Source organism: Thalassophryne amazonica, chromosome 17 (assembly GCF_902500255.1).
Source record: "Thalassophryne amazonica chromosome 17, fThaAma1.1, whole genome shotgun sequence".
Classification (NCBI taxonomy): Eukaryota; Metazoa; Chordata; class Actinopteri; order Batrachoidiformes; family Batrachoididae; genus Thalassophryne; species Thalassophryne amazonica.
Window position 1 is genome coordinate 61,137,624 of NC_047119.1, and position 18,741 is coordinate 61,156,364.

Sequence of the window (18,741 nt, forward strand, 5' to 3'; positions counted from 1 at the left end):
CCCTTTTCAACCTCCACAGTCTTCCTCTTCCTCAGATTCAACCTGTCATCTTTTATTTTTTTGTCTTTTAAACTTGTTTTATGTCAAACACGACACTTCATGCTACAGGGGTGAAAGTACTGCTGCGCTCCGGCTGAAGAGAACTGTATCTGCTGCACTCCGGCTTACGTTCACCTCTTCAAACAGGTATTACCCAATCAAATTTCTTATAGTTTTATATTGTAGTAATGAGTAATGAAGATGGTTAAGGGAAATGTATCGCAGTGAAAGTATACATTTCATTGAGGAAATGTAGTGGAGTAAAAGTGAAAGTCGCCAGAAATGTAAACAATGAAGTAAAGTACAGCTACGTCAAAATTCTACTTCAGTACATTAGCGTAGTATTTCTACTTTGTTACATTACAAGACTGTGTATTACCACTTGAAGAAATATATTTCCAAGATGTCTGAGCATTTCATACTATATCTGTAAGGTCCTGGTGACCCCTGAGGGTTGGGGTGTGTGACCTCAGTCACATATGAATTAAGTCATATGACCAGACAGTAGAAAAATCATATTTTGTCTCATATGGTCTCTATTATTTGAGACAGACAAACAACATTTTGACACAACCTACAACGGAGCCCAAAGCACCCACTAGTACCAGACGACCTTAATATTTAGGCCATGAAGTCATCCAGTGGATAATGTTGTCCAGTCCTGCCTGGAGGATTTTCCTACTGTAAGCTTCTATTTCATGGTGTGACTGATGAAAAGGTAGAAGGATGAATTCTGAAGCGTTAAACTACCCGAGTCAGATCTCGCACAATGAATGGTGAGAGCAAAACTAGATAGTTAACCCCATAAAAGCATAAAGTTCTGCAATGACAAGTCAAACACCCGACTGGAATCCAATGATAATCTGAATTATGGTCATATTAGTTTATCCACTTATTTTTGCTAATTTAATCCTTTGAATGAGGAACATAAACTGCTATTTATTTATACATTCACTATGTGTTTTCAACTGCAATATGCACTTTGTTGATGTGCAAATATCTACTGACTTAACTGCATCTTGAGCTAGTTGAGTAAATGATTTTTCTCCAATGACATCCAGCTCTCAGAGGAGATGGTACTCTAATGTACAAGTACGATGACAGTGCATGTTGGAAATACAGCAGTACTTCCCTGTATTTAAAAAATAAGTCATTAGAGACTTGGATTGTCTTACTCTCTTTCCCTTCATGTACATGATACCATTATACACATAGCACACCCACTCAGTACAAGAAGAATATGATGAGATTTAACACTACATGGTACTTTAGGACCAGCCCCCGTCCCCCCCGTGGCTGCAGACCTCTACGCAGCTTCTCATGCCGTCCAGCCATCCAACAGCCGGACTCGTTTTACTGACGGGCTGTGATGCTCCTCCTCACTGGACACAGGTCGGAGCAGGAAGCTGTCGTTCCCAAGGTGATCCTCGTGCTCCTCCGTGCCTTCGTACAAGCTCCCGCAGGTGGACGCACTGCCACTCGGGGACCGGTCTGATTCGGTTGGATCCCGACTGGTAGTGTATCCAACTGTCGTTACGCCTCCAAGTCCTGTGCCCATCATGCCGATGCCCCGGTCTCTCAGAGGGGAGGTTGGCTCGGACTTAATGTGAAGGTTTTGATGACTGCTGGTGAGGTGTAAGGTTGAATTCTGACATAGGTTTCTGAAAGACGAGAGAGGGGCGTACCAACTTACAGCAGGCCTCAAACAAGACTGAAACTTGAACAGACTAGGATCTACCTTGACATACAAACGCTCACCCCATGTGCCCAAGCGGTGAGTGCTGTACATTCTGCATCTGCTGTTGCTGCCAGCTCGTGACTGATCCAAGAGGAGAACCTCCAAACCCAGAAAGAGCAGACAGGTCACTACTAAGAGACAATTCTGAGTAAAACACACATAAAAAAAATCTTTGTTAGGTCCATTCTACGGGAAGGTGCTGAATTTCTTGCTGGATGACTAAGTGTTGTGTTAACCGGCACCATGAGAACTGGGGAGTCCTGAAGGATATCCGCCCATCCCTTGTCCGGGCAAAGCTGAAGCAGCATGGACACTGCAGGAGTAGTATTGTCTGGGCCGTCTGTGAAAGATTTATTCTCTGGTTCTGCAAAGAGAATGAGAATGACGACCTGTGACCAAGCTCACAAAATGACAGACTGCTCTACCATAGCTGTTGCTTGCATGAATCATAAATTGGTGGCAGTAAATCATTTGTGATTAAATACTTGAATGAAAGGCATCATAAGATTGATGTATACCCTGTGTGCTCTACACACCAAATATAAATGTACAAGTAAATATACACACACTTGTAGGTGTTTTGTATAATTTCATTTTGAAGTCAATCATACCAATTAATCACATATATTTTTCTGATCAATAAATGCTTGAAATCAGCCATGTAGACTTCTTGGTTGTTGAGATATACAAAAAATAGGGGGGTTGGACAATGCTTTATTTGATTTTGACAAAATTACTTCAAAATATAATGATCCATTTTGTCTTCTTGGGTGTTAAGATGTACAAAAAGGTGTTTTTGGCCCATGTTTTCCTTGAGTTTGACCTTTAACAAAACTACTCCAAAATTTGAATATATGTTGATGTGCTGGGTAATTATCAAAATGTCAACTTCTTTATTGTAGAGTCCAAGTTTTCTGTCTACATGTGTAATTGAAATACATGATGTATGTTGTACAACAAAAAGTTCAGCTATCAGCCCTTGGCTGGGGCTATTACACTGCTCTCTGTGCCGAAAAAGGTGCTTGCAGGGATTATTCTGAACAAAATACAGTTACTTGGTGCTGTGTGACTGGAGCAGTGTGGCTTCACACACAAACAGAGTTGGGAGTAAGTCACTGTCAAGTCACTCTCAAGTCATAAATCAGCAAGTCACAAGTCAAGTCTGAAGTTAGCTGTCAAACACTTGGTCATTATGACTTCAGACGTGACTTGGGACTTGCTGATTCATGACTTGAGAGTGACTTGATGGTGACTTATTCCCACCTCTGCACATAAGAAATAACATCCTAGCTCTACCCAAGTGCAAATATCGCCAGTGCTTCTTAGTAGCTTGTGTTGATTTTTGTGAAGCGTTTGACTCAGTTGACTGGTCTGCTCTCTGAGACATCCTGGAAATTCACTGGAGAGCTGCACGAAACAGGTTAGACTCTCTGAAAGTGTATCTGTATGCAGTGAAAGTGTCAAACTTATACAGAGGTTCATTGATCTCAGCAGGGTTATTCATGTCTCTGAGTCATCAGGTTGAGAAGAACTTACGGATTCATGAGGGCTGTGGACAGTGGAGAACATTAACCAGTTACTTGGTCATTAACGAGTGACCTAAGGCAATGAGTGGTTATCTTTGGTATTAAGTCTCTGCAGAGGATCTCTGGGTAGTGTTGGAATAACTGTGTATCAAGTGAATGGTAGCTCAGGGAAACTCAAATGGACTTATCACTTGCAGTGTGAAAGAACATGAACTCTGACATTTTGGTCACGTGGTGTGCTTCTCTAGGCATGATCCAACACACACAACGTGTGGAGAACCCAATCAACGGGAAAAGACCAAGAGGATGCACATGTTTCACCTGGCTGTGGCAGACAGATGCCTACTTTCAAGAATTAGAGATGGACTGGTTGTTTGCAAAGGTGGTTGCCATCCAGTACCCAAGGCCCAATGGTGTGATGGAAGTAGCCATGTAAAGCACCAGCGCACACTCCCAGAGCAGATCAGATTACACTAGAGCTGACCTGATCTTTTTACAGTGTGCTTCCACTGGCGGAAAAGTTGCTCTTATACAGTCAATGTTATAATTTGCAACAGTTACCCAAAAGCGTCCAGCTATGTCCACTTGAAGACGTTGGACTGGAATTATTTTCTTTCATCCATGTTTTCATATGTGTAAATTTTTATTGAAATTCACCAACTACTTTAGGAGGAGTTGTGCTTACTAGACGAATGGACAGATGTACAGACGGACACACAGGCCTACAGGGTGACGCCGATACACCCCCATCCCCCACAAATCAATCAATTAATCAATCAATTTTTTTTATATAGCGCCAAATCACAACAAACAGTTGCCCCAAGGCGCTTTATATTGTAAGGCAAGGCCATACAATAATTATGTAAAACCCCAACGGTCAAAACGACCCCCTGTGAGCAAGCACTTGGCTACAGTGGGAAGGAAAAACTCCCTTTTAACAGGAAGAAACCTCCAGCAGAACCAGGCTCAGGGAGGGGCAGTCTTCTGCTGGGACTGGTTGGGGCTGAGGGAGAGAACCAGGAAAAAGACATGCTGTGGAGGGGAGCAGAGATCGATCACTAATGATTAAATGCAGAGTGGTGCATACAGAGCAAAAAGAGAAAGAAACAATGCATCATGGGAACCCCCCAGCAGTCTACGTCTATAGCAGCATAACTAAGGGATGGTTCAGGGTCACCTGATCCAGCCCTAACTATAAGCTTTAGCAAAAAGGAAAGTTTTAAGCCTAATCTTAAAAGTAGAGAGGGTGTCTGTCTCCCTGATCTGAATTGGGAGCTGGTTCCACAGGAGAGGAGCCTGAAAGCTGAAGGCTCTGCCTCCCATTCTACTCTTACAAACCCTAGGAACTACAAGTAAGCCTGCAGTCTGAGAGCGAAGCGCTCTATTGGGGTGATATGGTACTACGAGGTCCCTAAGATAAGATGGGACCTGATTATTCAAAACCTTATAAGTAAGAAGAAGAATTTTAAATTCTATTCTAGAATTAACAGGAAGCCAATGAAGAGAGGCCAATATGGGTGAGATATGCTCTCTCCTTCTAGTCCCCGTCAGTACTCTAGCTGCAGCATTTTGAATTAACTGAAGGCTTTTTAGGGAACTTTTAGGACAACCTGATAATAATGAATTACAATAGTCCAGCCTAGAGGAAATAAATGCATGAATTAGTTTTTCAGCATCACTCTGAGACAAGACCATTCTGATTTTAGAGATATTGCGTAAATGCAAAAAAGCAGTCCTACATATTTGTTTAATATGCGCTTTGAATGACATATCCTGATCAAAAATGACTCCAAGATTTCTCACAGTATTACTAGAGCTCAGGGTAATGCCATCCAGAGTAAGGATCTGGTTAGACACCATGTTTCTAAGATTTGTGGGGCCAAGTACAATAACTTCAGTTTTATCTGAGTTTAAAAGCAGGAAATTAGAGGTCATCCATGTCTTTATGTCTGTAAGACAATCCTGCAGTTTAGCTAATTGGTGTGTGTCCTCTGGCTTCATGGATAGATAAAGCTGGGTATCATCTGCGTAACAATGAAAATTTAAGCAATACCGTCTAATAATACTGCCTAAGGGAAGCATGTATAAAGTGAATAAAATTGGTCCTAGCACAGAACCTTGTGGAACTCCATAATTAACTTTAGTCTGTGAAGAAGATTCCCCATTTACATGAACAAATTGTAATCTATTAGACAAATATGATTCAAACCACCGCAGCGCAGTGCCTTTAATACCTATGGCATGCTCTAATCTCTGTAATAAAATCTTATGGTCAACAGTATCAAAAGCAGCACTGAGGTCTAACAGAACAAGCACAGAGATGAGTCCACTGTCCGAGGCCATAAGAAGATCATTTGTAACCTTCACTAATGCTGTTTCTGTACTATGATGAATTCTAAAACCTGACTGAAACTCTTCAAATAGACCATTCCTCTGCAGATGATCAGTTAGCTGTTTTACAACTACCCTTTCAAGAATTTTTGAGAGAAAAGGAAGGTTGGAGATTGGCCTATAATTAGCTAAGATAGCTGGGTCAAGTGATGGCTTTTTAAGTAATGGTTTAATTACTGCCACCTTAAAAGCCTGTGGTACATAGCCAACTAATAAAGATAGATTGATCATATTTAAGATCGAAGCATTAAATAATGGTAGGGCTTCCTTGAGCAGCCTGGTAGGAATGGGGTCTAATAAACATGTTGATGGTTTGGATGAAGTAACTAATGAAAATAACTCAGACAGAACAATCGGAGAGAAAGAGTCTAACCAAATACCGGCATCACTGAAAGCAGCCAAAGATAACGATACGTCTTTGGGATGGTTATGAGTAATTTTTTCTCTAATAGTTAAAATTTGTTAGCAAAGAAAGTCATGAAGTCATTACTAGTTAAAGTTAATGGAATACTCAGCTCAATAGAGCTCTGACTCTTTGTCAGCCTGGCTACAGTGCTGAAAAGAAACCTGGGGTTGTTCTTATTTTCTTCAATTAGTGATGAGTAGAAAGGTGTCCTAGCTTTACGGAGGGCTTTTTTATAGAGCAACAGACTCTTTTTCCAGGCTAAGTGAAGATCTTCTAAATGAGTGAGACGCCATTTCCTCTCCAACTTACGGGTTATCTGCTTTAAGCTACGAGTTTGTGAGTTATACCACGGAGTCAGGCACTTCTGATTTAAAGCTCTCTTTTTCAGAGGAGCTACAGCATCCAAAGTTGTCTTCAATGAGGATGTAAAACTATTGACGAGATACTCTATCTCACTTACAGAGTTTAGGTAGCTACTCAGCACTGTGTTGGTATATGGCATTAGAGAACATAAAGAAGGAATCATATCCTTAAAATAAAAATTTGTTTGTGGGGGACATAAAGAAAATCAATCAATCAATCAATCAATCAATCAACTTTTTTCTTATATAGCGCCAAATCACAACAAACAGTTGCCCCAAGGCGCTCCATATTGCAAGGCAAGGCCATACAATAACCATGAAAAACCCCAACGGTCAAAACGACCCCCTATGAGCAAGCACTTGGCCACAGTGGGAAGGAAAAACTCCCTTTTAACAGGAAGAAACCTCCAGCAGAACCAGGCTCAGGGAGGGGCAGTCTTCTGCTGAGACTGGTTGGGGCTGAGGGAAAGAACCAGGAAAAAGACATGCCGAGAAGGGGGGCAGAGATCGATCACTAATGATTAAATGCAGAGTGATGCATACGGAGCAAAAAAAGAAAGAAACAGTGCATCATGGGAACCCCCCACAGTCTACGTCTAAAGCAACATAACCAAGGGATTGTCCAGGGTCACCCGATCCAGCCCTAACTATAAGCCTTAGCGAAAAGGAAAGTTTTAAGCCTAATCTTAAAAGTAGAGAGGGTATCTGTCTCCCTGATCTGAATTGGGAGCTGGTTCCACAGGAGAGGAGCCTGAAAGCTGAAGGCTCTGCCTCCCATTCTACTCCTACAAACCCTAGGAACCACAAGCAAGCCCGCAGTCTGAGAGCGAAGCGCTCTAATGGGGTAATATGGTACTACGAGGTCCCTAAGATAAGATGGGACCTGATTATTCAAAACCTTATAAGTAAGAAGAAGAATTTTAAATTCTATTCTAGAATTAACAGGAAGCCAATGAAGAGAGGCCAACACGGGTGAGATATGCTCTCTCCTGCTAGTCCCCGTCAGTACTCTAGCTGCAGCATTCTGAACCAACTGAAGGCTTTTTAGGGAACTTTTAGGACAACCTGATAATAATGAATTACAATAGTCCAGCCTAGAGGAAATAAATGCATGAATTAGTTTTTCAGCATCACTCTGAGACAAGACCTTTCTGATTTTAGAAATACTGCGTAAATGCAAAAAGGCAGTCCTACATATTTGTTTAATATGCGCTTTGAATGACATATCCTGATCAAAAATAACTCCAAGATTTCTCACAGTATTACTAGAGATCAGGGAAATGCTATCCAGAGTAACGATCTGGTTAGACACCATGCTTCTAAGATTTGTGGGGCCAAGTACAATAACTTCAGTTTTATCTGAGTTTAAAAGCAGGAAATTAGAGGTCATCCATGTCTTTATGTCTGTAAGACAATCCTGCAGTTTAGCTAATTGGTGTGTATCTTCTGGCTTCATGGATAGATAAAGCTGGGTATCATCTGCGTAACAATGAAAATTTAAGCAATACCGTCTAATAATACTGCCCAAGGGAAGCATGTATAAAGTGAATAAAATTGGTCCTAGCACAGAACCTTGTGGAACTCCATAATTAACTTTAGTCTGTGAAGAAGATTCCCCATTTACATGAACAAACTGTAATCTATTAGACAAATATGATTCAAACCACCGCAGCGCAATGCCTTTAATACCTATGACATGCTCTAATCTCTGTAATAAAATTTTATGGTCAACAGTATCAAAAGCAGCACTGAGGTCCAACAGAACAAGCACAGAGATAAGTCCACTGTCCGAAGCCATAAGAAGATCATTTGTAACCTTCACTAATGCTGTTTCTGTACTATGATGAATTCTAAAACCTGACTGAAACTCTTCAAATAGACCATTCCTCTGCAGATGATCATTTAGCTGTTTTACAACTACCCTTTCAAGAATTTTTGAGAGAAAAGGAAGGTTGGAGATTGGCCTATAATTAGCTAAGATAGCTGGGTCAAGTGATGGCTTTTTAAGTAATGGTTTAATTACTGCCACCTTAAAAGCCTGTGGTACATAGCCAACTAATAAAGATAGATTGATCATATTTAAGATCGAAGCATTAAATAATGGTAGGGCTTCCTTGAGCAGCCTGGTAGGAATGGGGTCTAATAAACATGTTGATGGTTTGGATGAAGTAACTAATGAAAATAACTCAGACAGAACAATCGGAGAGAAAGAGTCTAACCAAATACCGGCATCACTGAAAGCAGCCAAAGATAACGATACGTCTTTGGGATGGTTATGAGTAATTTTTTCTCTAATAGTTAAAATTTTGTTAGCAAAGAAAGTCATGAAGTCATTACTAGTTAAAGTTAATGGAATACTCAGCTCAATAGAGCTCTGACTCTTTGTCAGCCTGGCTACAGTGCTGAAAAGAAACCTGGGTTGTTCTTATTTTCTTCAATTAGTGATGAGTAGAAAGGTGTCCTAGCTTTACGGAGGGCTTTTTTATAGAGCAACAGACTCTTTTTCCAGGCTAAGTGAAGATCTTCTAAATTAGTGAGACGCCATTTCCTCTCCAACTTACGGGTTATCTGCTTTAAGCTACGAGTTTGTGAGTTATACCACGGAGTCAGGCACTTCTGATTTAAAGCTCTCTTTTTCAGAGGAGCTACAGCATCCAAAGTTGTCTTCAATGAGGATGTAAAACTATTGACGAGATACTCTATCTCACTTACAGAGTTTAGGTAGCTACTCAGCACTGTGTAGGTATATGGCATTAGAGAACATAAAGAAGGAATCATATCCTTAAAATAAAAATTTGTTTGTGGGGGACATAAAGAAAATCAATCAATCAATCAATCAACTTTTTTCTTATATAGCGCCAAATCACAACAAACAGTTGCCCCAAGGCACTCCATATTGCAAGGCAAGGCCATACAATAACCATGAAAAACCCCAACGGTCAAAACGACCCCCTATGAGCAAGCACTTGGGCACAGTGGGAAGGAAAAACTCCCTTTTAACAGGAAGAAACCTCCAGCAGAACCAGGCTCAGGGAGGGGCAGTCTTCTGCTGAGACTGGTTGGGGCTGAGGGAAAGAACCAGGAAAAAGACATGCCGAGAAGGGGGGCAGAGATCGATCACTAATGATTAAATGCAGAGTGATGCATACGGAGCAAAAAAAGAAAGAAACAGTGCATCATGGGAACCCCCCACAGTCTACATCTAAAGCAACATAACCAAGGGATTGTCCAGGGTCACCCGATCCAGCCCTAACTATAAGCCTTAGCGAAAAGGAAAGTTTTAAGCCTAATCTTAAAAGTAGAGAGGGTATCTGTCTCCCTGATCTGAATTGGGAGCTGGTTCCACAGGAGAGGAGCCTGAAAGCTGAAGGCTCTGCCTCCCATTCTACTCCTACAAACCCTAGGAACCACAAGCAAGCCCGCAGTCTGAGAGCGAAGCGCTCTAATGGGGTAATATGGTACTACGAGGTCCCTAAGATAAGATGGGACCTGATTATTCAAAACCTTATAAGTAAGAAGAAGAATTTTAAATTCTATTCTAGAATTAACAGGAAGCCAATGAAGAGAGGCCAACACGGGTGAGATATGCTCTCTCCTGCTAGTCCCCGTCAGTACTCTAGCTGCAGCATTCTGAACCAACTGAAGGCTTTTAGGGAACTTTTAGGACAACCTGATAATAATGAATTACAATAGTCCAGCCTAGAGGAAATAAATGCATGAATTAGTTTTTCAGCATCACTCTGAGACAAGACCTTTCTGATTTTAGAAATATTGCGTAAATGCAAAAAGGCAGTCCTACATATTGTTTAATATGCGCTTTGAATGACATATCCTGATCAAAAATAACTCCAAGATTTCTCACAGTATTACTAGAGATCAGGGAAATGCCATCCAGAGTAACGATCTGGTTAGACACCATGCTTCTAAGATTTGTGGGGCCAAGTACAATAACTTCAGTTTTATCTGAGTTTAAAAGCAGGAAATTAGAGGTCATCCATGTCTTTATGTCTGTAAGACAATCCTGCAGTTTAGCTAATTGGTGTGTATCCTCTGGCTTCATGGATAGATAAAGCTGGGTATCATCTGCGTAACAATGAAAATTTAAGCAATACCGTCTAATAATACTGCCCAAGGGAAGCATGTATAAAGTGAATAAAATTGGTCCTAGCACAGAACCTTGTGGAACTCCATAATTAACTTTAGTCTGTGAAGAAGATTCCCCATTTACATGAACAAACTGTAATCTATTAGACAAATATGATTCAAACCACCGCAGCGCAATGCCTTTAATACCTATGACATGCTCTAATCTCTGTAATAAAATTTTATGGTCAACAGTATCAAAAGCAGCACTGAGGTCCAACAGAACAAGCACAGAGATAAGTCCACTGTCCGAAGCCATAAGAAGATCATTTGTAACCTTCACTAATGCTGTTTCTGTACTATGATGAATTCTAAATCCTGACTGAAACTCTTCAAATAGACCATTCCTCTGCAGGTGATCAGTTAGCTGTTTTACAACTACCCTCTCAAGAATCTTTGAGAGAAAAGGAAGGTTGGAGATTGGCCTATAATTAGCTAAGATAGCTGGGTCAAGTGATGGCTTTTTAAGTAATGGTTTAATTACTGCCACCTTAAAGGCCTGTGGTACATAACCAACTAACAAAGATAGATTGATCATATTTAAGATTGAAGCATTAAATAATGGTAGGACTTCCTTGAGCAGCCTGGCAGGAATGGGGTCTAATAAGCATGTTGATGGTTTGGATGAAGTAACTAATGAAAATAACTCAGGCAGAACAATCGGAGAGAAAGAGTCTAACCAAATACCGGCATCACTGAAAGCAGCCAAAGATAACGATACATCTTTGGGATGGTTATGAGTAATTTTTTCTCTAATAGTCAAAATTTTGTTAGCAAAGAAAGTCATGAAGTCATCACTAGTTAAAGTTAATGGAATACTCAGCTCAATAGAGCTCTGACTCTTTGTCAGCCTGGCTACAGTGCTGAAAAGAAACCTGGGGTTGTTCTTATTTTCTTCAATTAGTGATGAGTAGAAAGATGTCCTAGCTTCACGGAGGGCTTTCTTATAGAGCAACAAACTCTTTTTCCAGGCTAAGTGAAGATCTTCTAAATTAGTGAGACGCCATTTCCTCTCCAACTTACGGGTTATCTGCTTTAAGCTACGAGTTTGTGAGTTATACCACGGAGTCAGACACTTCTGATTTAAAGCTCTCTTTTTCAGAGGAGCTACAGCATCGAAAGTTGTCTTCAATGAGGATGTAAAACTATTGACGAGATACTCTAGCTCCCTTACAGAGTTTAGGTAGCTACTCTGCTCTGTGTTGGTATATGACATTAGAGAACATAAAGAAGGAATCATATCCTTAAACCTAGTTACAGCGCTTTCTGAAAGACTTCTAGTGTAATGAAACTTATTCCCCACTGCAGGGTAGTCCATCAGGGTAAATGTAAATGTTATTAAAAAATGATCAGACAGAAGGGAGTTTTCAGGGAATACTGTTAAGTCTTCTATTTCCATACCATAAGTCAGAACAAGATCTAAAATATGATTAAAGTGGTGGGTGGACTCATTTACTTTTTGAGCAAAGCCGATAGAGTCTAATAATAGATTAAATGCAGTGTTGAGGCTGTCATTCTCAGCATCTGTGTGGATGTTAAAATTGCCCACTATAATTATCTTATCTGAGCTAAGCACTAAGTCAGACAAAGGTCTGAAAATTCACAGAGAAACTCACAGTAACGACCAGGTGGACGATAGATAATAACAAATAAAACTGGTTTTGGGACTTCAATTTGGATGGACAAGACTAAGAGTCAAGCTTTCAAATGAATTAAAGCTCTGTCTGGGTTTTTGATTAATTAATAAGCTGGAATGGAAGATTGCTGCTAATCCTCCGCCCCGGCCCGTGCTACGAGCATTCTGACAGTTAGTGTGACTCGGGGGTGTTGACTCATTTAAACTAACATATTCATCCTGCTGTAACCAAGTTTCTGTTAGGCAGAATAAATCAATACGTTGATCAATTATTATATCATTACCAACAGGGACTTAGAAGAAAGAGACCTAATGTTTAATAGACCACATTTAACTGTTTTAGTCTGTGGTGCAATTGAAGGTGCTATATTATTTTTCTTTTTGAATTTTTATGCTTAAATAGATTTTTGCTAGTTATTGGTGGTCTGGGAGCAGGCACCGTCTCTACGGGGATGGGGTAATAAGGGGATGGCAGGGGGAGAGAAGCTGCAGAGAGGTGTATAAGACCACAGCTCTGCCTCCTGGTCCCAACGCTAGACAGTCACAGTTTGGAGGATCCAAAAAAATTGGCCAGATTTCTAGAAATGAGAGCTGCTCCCTCTAAAGTGGGATGGATGCCGTCTCTCCTAACAAGACCAGGTTTTCCCCAGAAGCTTTGCCAATTATCAATGAAGCCCACCTCATTTTTTGGACACCACTCAGACAGCCAGCAATTCAAGGAGAACATGCGGCTAAACATGTCACTCCCGGTCTGATTGGGGAGGGGCCCAGAGAAAACAACAGAGTCCGACATTGTTTTTGCAAAGTTACACACCGATTTAATGTTAATTTTAGTGACCTCCGATTGGCGTAACCGAGTGTCATTACTGCCGACGTGAATTACAATCTTACCAAATTTACGCTTAGCCTTAGCCAGCAATTTCAAATGTCCTTCGATGTCGCCTGCTCTGGCCCCCGGAAGACAATTGACAATGGTTGCTGGTGTCGCTAACTTCACATTTCTCAAAACAGAGTCGCCAATAACCAGAGTTTGATCCTCGGCGGGTGTGTCGTCGAGTGGGGAAAAACGGTTAGAGATGTGAACGGGTTGGCGGTGTACACGGGGCTTCTGTTTAGGGCTACGCTTCCTCCTCACAGTCACCCAGTCAGCCTGCTTTCCCGACTGCACGGGATCTGCCAGGGGGGAACTAACGGCGGCTAAGCTACCTTGGTCCGCACTGACTACAGGGGCCTGGCTAGCTGTAGAATTTTCCACGGTGCGGAGCCGAGCCTCCACTTCGCCCAGCCTGGCCTCCAAAGCTACGAATAAGCTGCACTTATTACAAGTACCGTTACTGCTAAAGGAGGCCGAGGAATAACTAAACATTTCACACCCAGAGCAGAAAAGTGCGGGAGAGACAGGAGAAGCCGCCATGCTAAATCGGCTAAGAGCTAGTAGCTACGCTAAGCTAGCGGATTCCCAAAAACACACAAAGTAAATAATGTGCAAATAATCCAAAGGTGATTCAGCAGAAGGAGTGCCCCAATCAAGGCACCAAACAGGCCATGAAGCAGCACAGGCAACGCACGACAACGGTGCTAAAATAAAATAAAAAAAAAAATAAAATAAAAACGAAAGCGTTAGCAAGCTAGTTAGCCTGCCAACGCTAATAAAAGTTAGCTGATAAAAGTGCTCCGTCGCGATGTTTCGACCGTTAGAGGTCTTCCTTAGGTGTTGCAGCACAGTAAAAAGTAAAAAAAAATTAAAAAGTAAAAAAGTAAAAAAAAGTAAAAAAGTCTTGAAAAAGACTGTTAGTTCAAGTCCAAAGCAGCAGGTAGCAGTCTCTGTGTAAACAGTCCCAACAGAGAGCCCTCCAAATCCAACCTACTACCCGAACCCGAACAAGACTCGTGGAAGGCTGGTAAGTGAACGTGGAAATACAACAAACTGCCCGAATTTGAGAGTTGTTTAGAAGCTCTAAAAGCATCTATATCACAATAAAATCAGGCAGAGGTGATAAGGGCTGCCTGTACTAACCGATTTATCCCTGGAAACACTTTTAAATATGAATTACCTTCATAATAACTGTAATATAAACATACAAACACACTGTATTTATTGCATTCATATATATATATATAATTTGTAGCCACACCATAATACTTTACTCACCACTGGCCTATGATACTTTACGCATCATAGACTGTTTACCAACAGAGAGACAAAATTCTCAACTGAATCGGCGAGTACTGGAGCACAGACAATATCATGGCATCTGTTATAAAAAAAAAAAAACAAATAAAACCGATAGAGGTGAGAATTAAGACCACAATACTTACAACATTTGGCATGCTGTTGCATTTGATAGAGGGGGGCAACAGTGTTCGGAAGTCAGGCTTATGGCTCATGCTGATTGGAGGAGGACTCCGGTCCTGCACATTTTTAGAAATACCAGCTGCAGGTATCAGTCCTGGAGAAGTGCAGTGACTGCTGTAGCTGCCATTTCCTAAAAAAACAAAAAAACAACAGAAAAAAGATGTTAATCTTTTAATTTAGCAACCCTTACAATTGGTTACATATGTACAACAGTAAACCAACAAAGTTAAATGAGTAAATAAAACATTTTTAGTCAATTTATCGTCATAAAACAGTTTCTGTCTCCTAGACTTTAATCTGCTACAGATAAAGATCGGGCTGTTTTGTATGGGCTCTGCACAAAATCTGTTAAAAACATGGTTATGAGAAGTGACGCAATTAGAATGTGGGAGTTCTTTCACAACACGACCCAGACAGCTGCCAAGGATTCAAACAGATTCATCAGTGTTCACAGGAGAAGTCGTTTCATCTCTGAGATTACTCCTGAATATCATCCAGAAGAGTGCAGAATGCATCTTAATGCAGATTCCAGGCTGTACCAGGAGCTGAGGAAGCAGGACGTGATGGCACTGAGGGTAGGCATGGGAACATTCCCTTAGAGGAATGTCTGAGCAGGTGACCACACCATCTGTGGTCTGGCGACCCTCGACCTGCTTTAAAAGGAATCACAGCACTGTGTGCCTCTCAGACCTACACCTCATCACACTGCAGTCATGACAAGTGATGGTACTTTCCTGATACAGTGCCTGGCAAACGTATTCAGCTCCCCTTGGTATTTCACAAATTTTAATTCATGCATTGTTAAATAAAAAAAAAAGTAACTCAGGCTTCTCAATATAAAAGTTTCTAAAATTAAAATCTCTACAATCTAATATAAATTAATTTAAAATATAAAAGTCAAGATGATGGGTTGCATAAGTAATTTGAGAACTGTTTCTGGATGCAGATTACCACAGAGTGCCATACTGTTTGTATTTCTTCATAATTGATGTAAATAAAGTCCAAGACAAATTCAGTGACTTGGAAATGTTTATGTATCCATCCCGACTTGTCTGAAGAAAAGTGGCAACAAAACTTAATATTTACAGGTATTATACCAAAGGGGCCGATTACTTTGCTTTGAGTTTGAGTTTAAGGAAAGTAATTTTAGAATTTTTTATATTGAGAAGCCTGATTTAATTTTGCATTTGAAATGGCATAATCAAATTAAAATGCAGAAATACCAAGGGGCCGAAAACTTTTGCAAGACATTGTAGTTGACTCTGTTGTACTGTCCCACTGAGTTGGCTACTTCAAGCAGCTATATACGGCTGATCTTCCTGCCAGCACATTGGACATCTCCAGTGCCAGTATTCTGGTGGCTAATCCATCAGTCAGCTGTTTCACAACTGAATCTCAGATCACAAATGTGGTGAAACAGCTGAGGCTGGGTAAAACTACAGGGATCTGTGGTATTGGGGCTGAAGTCTTTCAGGAAGTGGAGAAGAAATCCTTGCTTCTATCTGAAACACAAGTGTCACTCCAACAAACCAGACAAAAGAAATTCTTGCCCTTTTGTGGAAGGGAAAGGGGAACCACGTGGATTCATAAAATGCATGCAAGCATCAATATCAGCAGTGCTTCGTTGCAGCCTGTGCTGATTTTCCCCAATGTGTTTGATTTGTCTGATATCCTGATCATTTTTGGGATAGTCAATAAGTTTCTGGACATCAAAGCTAGCCAATTCACAGGTACTAACTTAAACATAACTCCTTTACAATTAATTCTGGTGTTCTGACTACTAATCTGCTCAATGCTTATGGACTAGGTCTTGGGGAGGGTCATGGAAAGGGTTACTGAACTTGACTTCACAGATGGTAATCCTGTGATCTTTATGGAATCAGTGGATGCCCTGATTGCAATACCCAGGAAACCGAGTAAGAAGTCAGAGTTTTGGTGTACAACTGCCTTGAATCAAGACTAAGTGTGGACTTACAGTAGGCCCTAGTACTTTGGAGAATGTCTGAGCATGACTTTCCTCCCGCTCCCTACTCCTCCACTGTCCTGCACTCAAACTGCACTGTTCACTCTGGATTAATACTGAACATCGAGGGAGGCCGGGAAAAAAAAATCCAACTGGGCCAGCCGTGTCATCCACCATGAGAAGCACTAGAACCCATGGGCGCTGCACCATATCATCCGTTTCATCTGCCACGAGGACCCTGTTGTGGAGACATCACTTCCAGTTTGCTTTCACATCAATCAGTATACGCCTCGTCTGCCATGAGGACCCTGTCGTGGCAACATCACTTCTGGTTTGCCTCCGCGTTAGATCGGTCACCGATGTTACTAAGCACATTGCTAAAACCTAACAGACGAAGTACCCGGATGTGCGCCTGACCGAAAACACGTCTTGGATTTCAAAGTAAGTAGAGCGTAGTGCTCAAACTATTTAAATTTAAGCAAAAATAAATAAATAAAATAAAATAAAAATTAAGGTGGCTTTTAATATCTAGTGGTGCTGCGACATGTTTTGTTTTATGTGCTGTTTTAACTTTATTGTATGTGTGTTTATTTTGTGAATCTTTGATTTTGCTGTACAGCACTTTGGACACAGTCTAACTGTTGCAAAGTCCTTTATAAAAATGTTGATTGATTGAAATTGGCCACTTTGCTTGCCTCTCCGATTTCTTGTTGTCTGTGACATCAAAATTGATAGAGAATCTGCGATATTCTTTAAATCACAGGCAGAATATTTGCGTAAGTGTGAAAATAACACACCGAATTAAGAATATTTTATTGTAGACCATGTTTCCTGACAATTTATTTCTCCGAGTCACATTTATTTGACTTTAGTTGTGCTGAAGTTGCGATCACCGGTGTCCTCGCCCATTCCAATACAGCAGCTGAAGAATTTTAGTTATAAAGTCTGAAGGACCTAAATGACATGGTGAGATGGTGAGGAATGTCCAGGCATGCGAGAGGCAAATAAAGAAAAATGCTTAAAATGGTGGGGCATCAAGGGGGCCCTGGTGGAGGGGTTTGCCCACCAAAGGCTGAAGAGTTTTATCCATGCTAATGCTCCCCAGAACCATTTTACTGAAAAAAGTCTGAAGGACGTAAATGACATGGTGAGATGGAACCCAAATTTTTTGCTGAATGACTTACATCATCATCATCGAAGAAGTGTTGTGTGGGCCGCCAGAAGAGGAGGTACTGCTGCTGGCCCACCACCAGAGGGCGCCCTGCCTAAAGTGTGGGCTTCAGGCACGAGAGGGCGCTGCTGCCTCCAGGAACAAGCCGTGGTGACAGCTGTCACCCATCAACCATGACAGCTGTCACTGATCATCTACTCCACATCTGGAATAAAAGCAGGAAGACACCTCCACCACATTGCCGAGATATCATCTTCATCAAGAGGTAATATCCTCAGCCTTTGTGGTAATTTTCTAAATCTATCTATTGTGAGTGGTTTGCAGGAGTACCGGTCTTAGTTTGTGGAGGCTGTTGCAGGACGCACTCTTTCCTCTGGAGGGATCGCTGCAAACACGTACTGAGTGGAGAGGTGGAGGTGGAATTCCCACCATAATTGTTACTGGTGCACACACACCCACACTTGACTGTTTTTGGTTTTTCTGCCAGCAGTACCAGATCCGACACGCCGAGACGGTGGCCACCTGGGGAGCTTCGGACTTGGCGTTTCCATTATCCCTCGGGTTCGGTGGCGGTGGAAACGAGACGAAGGGCAGGGCTGGGCACGCGCCGTCCCTCTTCCTTCCGGGTCCGAGAAAGGTCGCCCTTCCCAAGCTCCCTGGGCCTCTATGTCCCGTGGGGCGACAGCTCCCCCTGCTGACGAAGCTATAGGACACGAGCAGGGCCACATTCAGACCACCGAATAGACAGAGGATGCTTCTCCCACGCGGGGCGTGTTTTGTTTGTGGCTCATGGAGCACCAATTGAGCAATTGCCCCGAATGGTTAAACACCAACACCCGCCCCTAGGAAACTGGGCTTAGGGTGGTGCCAAGAAATTCATGTGGGACACACACACATTTTCCACACGGCTCCCAGTACAATCCTTAGCGGATTTAACCCTCAGGCCCCAGCACTGGTAGACACAGGTCAGAAGGGAATCTGCTAGACAGCAGTGGGCCAGGGAGGTAGGC

The 18,741-nt window shown here is 41.7% G+C and overlaps 1 protein-coding gene across 1 annotated transcript in view; it reads right to left on the minus strand.

Annotated features, from left to right (window-relative positions):
- Nucleotides 1–970: 970 nt before the first annotated feature.
- The window catches only part of LOC117529694 (myocyte-specific enhancer factor 2C-like), a 64,362-nt gene continuing 46,591 nt past the window's right edge, over nucleotides 971–18,741 (minus strand). The window contains 5 exon segments of the mRNA XM_034192540.1: nucleotides 971–1,700; nucleotides 1,798–1,921; nucleotides 2,020–2,096; nucleotides 2,098–2,141; nucleotides 14,561–14,727. Of these exon segments, the coding sequence (XP_034048431.1) occupies nucleotides 1,358–1,700; nucleotides 1,798–1,921; nucleotides 2,020–2,096; nucleotides 2,098–2,141; nucleotides 14,561–14,727 (755 nt within the window). The 3' untranslated portion in view covers nucleotides 971–1,357.